Genomic DNA, 6,374 nt, shown 5'->3' on the forward strand with positions numbered 1-6,374 from the left:
ACCATAAAAGTATTTTCTTGGTGGCAAATATCTGTGATATATTTATATTGCGTAGTTTATGATATCGTTATACCTTAAATATCGAATCGTTCCTTTTGCGGTCTGACAGATCATCCTGAAAGTCACAATCTCAAAACGTGTTTAATCAAGATATTTATTATTTTTATTTTTAAGTGCTAACAATATTATATTATAGTTAAAATATTTTTATACTTGATAGGTCAAGATAGTGTTCGCCCCCCGATACCGGTACCGGATACCGGTATCGGGACGGATGCTGTATGACAACATCGGATATCAGGTGTGGATACCGGTTTTTGATATCCACATCGAAAGGATACTTAAAGATATTATTAACTTATATGTGAGTCGCTATTAATGTCGGCAAGAGAGTAATAAGTGAGGTTTTTGATTGTTTACCTCGTTTAATATATACAGCCAAATATTTTTAATTTCTTCCTTATGGGATAAGAGGATTCGGGTTTGGTGTTAAACTCCGAATCCCTTTATCCCATATGGAAGAAAATAGAACTTTTTACTTCTATTTATTAGACGATGTGTTATTATATTAAATAATAAATAAATATGAGGTCCATTAAATATGGGAGCATAGATTAAAATAGTATTTTACCATTTAATGTATAGTCGGACTCATTTGATATATACAGAGAAAGGTTTCTAATTTCTTCCATGTGAGATAACGGATTTTGAGTTTACATTGTACTTCGAATCCTGTTATCCCATATGGAAGAAAATAAAAAATTTGCACTCTATATATTGACTGAGATTGAAATAGATTAAAACCATTCGATGCTAATGTATGTAAGTCATAGATTGATATGAAAATTGTATTTTTTACTGTCGACACCGGTTCCGATATCCGGATACCGATTCCGATATCCGGTTATCGAAAACCGATATTCTGTATCATTTGCGTCCCTCTACCTACGGTATCCGGTACCGATCTCCGTCTCCGCCTCAGAGACGGATATCGTCCGATATCCGGCACTGTCCCATTTTTTCCCGGATAACGGTTGTCCGATACTGGATGACGGACGAATATCGGTTGGACGAACCTAGGTCAAGATGTATATATATTCTAAAACACTCTGATTTAAACTGACATGCCAATCAGCTCATCATTCACAAAATATATCTTCAAAGGTCAAAAATCTCAAAATAAGATTGAGACAGGATAAAACATAATAAAAGCCTATCAAAATGTATCAGTTGTAGATGTAAAAGGAAGATATCCACCATTTACAAATTTTTAAAATCTGGGTTCTATAGAATTGAAAAGTATGCATTCAGTTATTCTTTATTCCTGCTCAGGATTTGAAAGTGCCACTTATCAATCGACGGAATCAAATAAATACAATTCTACAAAAAAATATATTTGAATAAAATTTAAGACAGAGTTGGAGACATCAAACTTCAATTTTTCCTTTTTTGGGAAAAGAACAAATCTATATTCTCCAAATTGTGATGCTCCAGTATCTAAGGTGTTCAAAATTCTCTTACTAATCAGCTACGCATTCTTAAAGCCCTCAACTAAAAAAGGTGCCAAAAATAAAGATTTAGGACTAACCTTAGGCCATAAGAAACAATATCTATCTAAGTTACCTTAAATAACAAAACTGGCAGAACCTTCGGATATTCCTTCAATTCTTCGATTTAGGAGGAATCTTTCCATAAGCCATGAGCCTTGATTGAGAAAGCTTGAGCTCCTTTTGACGTTTCCTCCTCTTGATTCTTCTGGACTGCTCCTCTTTACACTCCACTGATTCAGATTCCTTCTCTGATTCCTTAATCTCATGCCCATCTCTCTTACTCTTCTTCTTCTTATTATTATAATTATTATTATTATCCTCGTCCTTCTTCTTAGCATCCCATTTCTTCTCCTGTAGAAGCTTCTTCTGATGGAATCTCCTCTGCCTTGAAGGCTTCCATTCCTCCTCCCTGTAAGGAGCAATCTTCTTCAATGAAACGTACTGGTTCAATTCCTTGTCTTCGGCCAGTAGAATCTCCTCTGAGCTCAATCCGAACCGGTTGGCAGGAACAGATTTATACTTAAACCTGGTCTTCAAATCCCCAACGGTCCCTTCATAATCTAGCTTGTAGTACTCCTCCAGCGCTTTCTCAAGCTCAATCTTCTCCCTTAGAGAGATCTTGCGCTTCCTCTTCCTCTTGCTCTCTTTCTGGGCATCCTCCTCGGCCTCGTCTTCGCCGTCCTCGTCCTCGTCCTCGTCGATTTTAGGAACTGGGTCTGATTCCTTGCTGTTCAAGACCTTCTGTCTGGCTGCAAGAAACCCATCTGAGGAGCTACTGTTCATCCATTCCTTGGGCAGACCTAGAAGTTCATCTTCCTGATCAAAGTCCGGCTTGATCAGATCCTCTTCGCCGCCGCTTTCGAAGCCTTCGTCCTCGGCGCCGTAGTACTCGGCATCAAACACCTTCTTCATCTTTCTATCATACTCCTCAGGATCAAACTCCTCTTCGAGATCATCTTCATTGAGAGCACAGTCTCCCCCCTCAGCAATTCCTGCAATTTTCCTAACCTTCTCCAGTTTTTCCTGAATCTCCTTCTTTTTTATGTTCTTCAGCCTCTTCAATTCCTCCCTCCTCTCGAGCTCCACCTGAGACATCCTCTCCTCCTTGCTCTTCCTCTGCGCTTTCCTGGAGTTGGTCTTCTTCCTCACAGTCCCTTCAATTACCCTCGAATGACCCAGAACTCTGTCCCCAGCTCCCTCCTGGTAGCGGAAATTGAATTCAGCCTCGTATTTATCCTGCCTTTCGAGCTCATCTTCCTCCTCAGAGACCGCCATTAGATCTTCATCAACAGGCCCCTTGGATTTCTCCCCATCCAGCCACATCTTGTTCAAGAAGAAGTTCTTCAAGAAGGCTTCGTTCTCGTCCAAGCCCTCGTCTTCCCCAAAAACCTCCTCCAACTTCTTCTGAATCACCTCTTCTCCTTCATCACCCGTTTCCTCCGGCGATCTCTTCTTCTCCTTGAGCAGATCCTCACCGTCGGATCCGAGATCAGACCCAGCGGCTTCCAAGAAAGCCCTCTTGTTCTCTTCCTGTTCTTCAAAGTAGCTCTTGGAGCGATGCCCTTCTACGTTGGAAGCCGTCTCGTCGCCGTACTCCGGCCCTTCCTCGAGCAAATGCTTAGCCACAACGTCTTTTATATACATGGGTTTCTCCTTCTCCTTCTCCTTCTTCTTCTTCTTCTTTGTCTTTCTCCCTTCTTCTTCATCCTCCTCTGAAGAGTAGAGTTTCGCGTCTTTCTGGTAAATCGCTGGATCGTTGCGCTTAACTCTGACAATGGCGTCGTAGAATTGAACGTCTGTCTTCCTGACAACCCCTTCTTCATCTTCTTCTTCTTCTTCGTCGGAGGTGGAATCGTCTTCGGAAGAATCAAAGATCTCGCCTTTCTTCTTTAGTTCCTCCAAGCGATGGAGATCTTCGCGCCGTTTGTTGTGCTCGAATCTACGGGCGAATGCCTCGTCGATTTCGACGGCGGAGATGTCGTCCACGTCATCGCCGTCGTCGAACAGCGGCTGCCCCATCGCCGGCCGAAGGAAGCTCTTTTCTCTGACCTAGAAGAAGACAGATAAGAGAGAAGAAAATCGGGTGTTACGTTGGTCCTGCGGAGAAGCTTAAGGTCGAGCGTTTGGCGAGCAAAAATTATATTTATTTGGTATATTGACACGAAAATGAGCATTTCTCTTGGCAATCAGTCCTAATCTTTAAATTAAAGCGGTTGCTCCGTGATCTAACAAGGTAATTTGATGAATCGTCTTCACAAGGGTGAAATCGGGTCGATCAGATGATTCAATCCCATCAGCCCATTGGGTACTTGGTAAAAGCTAAGCTCTGCAATATGAAAACTATTTAGGTTATTGGAAAGTTGACATTGGCAGTAGAAGTAATTTGTCGGCAATATTATTCAAACGATAATAACAATTAACAATGTGCACTTTGAAATTGATTAATGCTAGGATAAATTATGGGCATTTTAAATAATTGTATTACTAACACATATGAGACATTTAATTGCAGAAAATATAGGCAAGCTGAGACAGAATCATGTTTCTTAACAGCACTGAGTGACGATGAAGTGACGGTATAAAAAAGAGAGAGCGGACCCCATGAATTAGAGAGAGAATTTTTTTACCATCCTTTATTTAATGATCAAATAATGTGATAAGATCTGATTAATTCTTGATTGATCGTGTTATGAATCGATTGCCGGTGTCGATGGATTGAGTGCACCTGATTGTTATTGGTTGAATCATAGTCGGATCAGATGGATTAGTGATTAATTTTGATATCGATCGTGATTGAGACAAAAAATAGGTTAATGCTAAGAATACAACTACATGGTTTGATCCTGGCCAGGTTCGTATAAGTCGATAATGTTAGCATCACCTTGAATAATCACGTTAGAGATATGCGTACTGCATGCTGAGACAGAATCATGTTGCTTAGCAGAACTGAGTGACGATTAGTGACAGTATAAAAAAGAGAGAGAGGACCCTTGAATTGGAGAGATAATTCTTTTACCATCCTTAAATGATAAAATAGTGTGATAAGATCTGATTAATTATTGATTGATCGTGTTGTGAATCGATTGTCAATGTCGATGGATTGAGTGTGCCTGATTGTTATTAGTTGAATCATATTTCGGATCAGATGGATTAGTGATTAATTTTGATGTTGATTGTGATTGAGACAAAAAATAGGTTAACGCTTAGAATACAACTACATGGTTAAAGATTCATATAAGTCGATAATGTTAGCATCACCTTGAATAATCGCGTTAAAGATATGAGTACTGCAGCGGACTTACTCATGACTGTACCTGACTGATACAGATCGAATCATACTCGGATCAGATAAATTTCTAATTAATTTTTCTGTTGAATGCGATCGAGACAAAACCTAGGTCAATATTAAAAGTTGAACGACATGGTTTGATTCTGGCCAAATTCATAAAAGTCCATAATATTAGCATCACCTTGGGAAATCCCGTTCAAGATTTGAAGAACGCAGCGGACTTGTTGTCGATTGTGCCTGGTTGATACCGATCGAATCATACTCGGATCGAATAAATTACTGATTAATTTTTATGTGGAACGGAACTGAGACAAAACCTAGATTAATGTTGAGTTCAACTACATGGTGTGATTCTGGCCAGGTTCGTATAACTCGACAATCACAGCATCGGTTTGGAAAATCCCATCCAAGATTTGAAAAAAGCAACAGACTCATTCTTAAAGAATATATGAAAATACCTCACAGAAGATGAAATAGTTCTTCGATCAAAGAGGAAGTTCTTCTCCGATTTAGAAGACAGGAGACCGCAGCTTCCTTGTTAATCAATCAATCGCGAGTTTAATTGTAGTGAAAATAATAGAATGACCAAATGAAATGTACTTATACATCGTTCGTGTGGATAAAATAAAACCTTAGTTTTTGAATAATTACATTTATGCCCTTACTCTAGAACATTCGTCTCAAATCCTTCACTCCTATCAAAAACTTCCACAGAAATTATGCAGATCCTGCATTTTGAGCATGGTGAGAACTATAGGAAATGTATTCTTTACCAGTTCCTTTGTGAAGACATTTGCATAAGTTTTTTATGTGTGGGTTGTGCAATGTCCTGTCTTTGTGTCGTTCCTTGAAGAAGTATCTACACGTGTCAATTTGTTCTGTCTTCTCATATTGAACTAGGTCATGAAACATAACAATTGATTTGTTAATATTCATCAGCAAATTAATAATATATTTAATATATATAATGTGTATCCACTTGTATAATGTATACACCTCAGAATTTTCATTTCTTCCATATGGGATAATAGGATTCGGATAATATTTAATGTTGAACTCCAAATCCTATTATCCCACAAGGAAGACAATAAAAATGTTGAGATGTATATATTAGGGAAGCTACTATATTATTCAGAAACCATGTCGCGATAGCAACTATGATGAATTAAATGTATTTTTACGATCATTCTATGTTGCATATCAAAATCCGAAATCCAACTTCGACATCCGATATTGTCATCCTTCCCGAGAGACGATATCGAGACTGTTGAAGAAAGATGACCGGGTGGAATAAATCCAAACCCAAGATGCTATGGTAGATATGCGAAATCAACTCATACAAGATAAATATGTGGTGCATATAAACAGATAATAATAACCTCCTTGCGTCTCCGGCGTGACGTCAGCGTCCAAAGCTCTCGGTACAAAGCACTAGCTTTTCGTGTGGTGCAGTAGAGAAACTCCTTCAACTACCAAGCCAAGGGAGTAACCGCCAAGGAGCGATGAAGAAAAATAAACAAGGGAGAAAGAGAGGA

The 6,374-nt window shown here is 39.1% G+C and overlaps 1 protein-coding gene across 3 annotated transcripts; it reads right to left on the bottom strand.

Moving 5' to 3' along the window:
- Nucleotides 1-1,378: 1,378 nt before the first annotated feature.
- On the bottom strand, nt 1,379-5,402 carry LOC144715595 (KRR1 family protein). 3 transcript variants are annotated; one of them, XM_078590537.1, is made up of 2 exons: nt 5,298-5,395; nt 1,379-3,599 (listed from the first exon to the last, which is right to left on the bottom strand). In XM_078590537.1, exon 2 carries the CDS (start codon nt 3,567-3,569, stop codon nt 1,662-1,664), a length of 1,908 nt encoding a protein of 635 aa, XP_078446663.1. In that variant the 5' UTR covers nt 3,570-3,599; nt 5,298-5,395; the 3' UTR covers nt 1,379-1,661. The 3 variants fall into 3 exon arrangements, 2 of the variants coding, with proteins under 2 accessions (XP_078446663.1, XP_078446664.1); XM_078590538.1 differs by having other exon boundaries at nt 1,379-3,594; nt 5,298-5,375; XR_013584663.1 differs by lacking the exon at nt 1,379-3,599 and adding an exon at nt 4,936-5,076 and having other exon boundaries at nt 5,298-5,402.
- Nucleotides 5,403-6,374: the final 972 nt, after the last annotated feature.

The sequence above is a fragment of the Wolffia australiana genome, chromosome 19, assembly GCF_029677425.1.
Source record: "Wolffia australiana isolate 7733 chromosome 19, ASM2967742v1".
NCBI classification, from domain to species: domain Eukaryota; kingdom Viridiplantae; phylum Streptophyta; class Magnoliopsida; order Alismatales; family Araceae; genus Wolffia; species Wolffia australiana.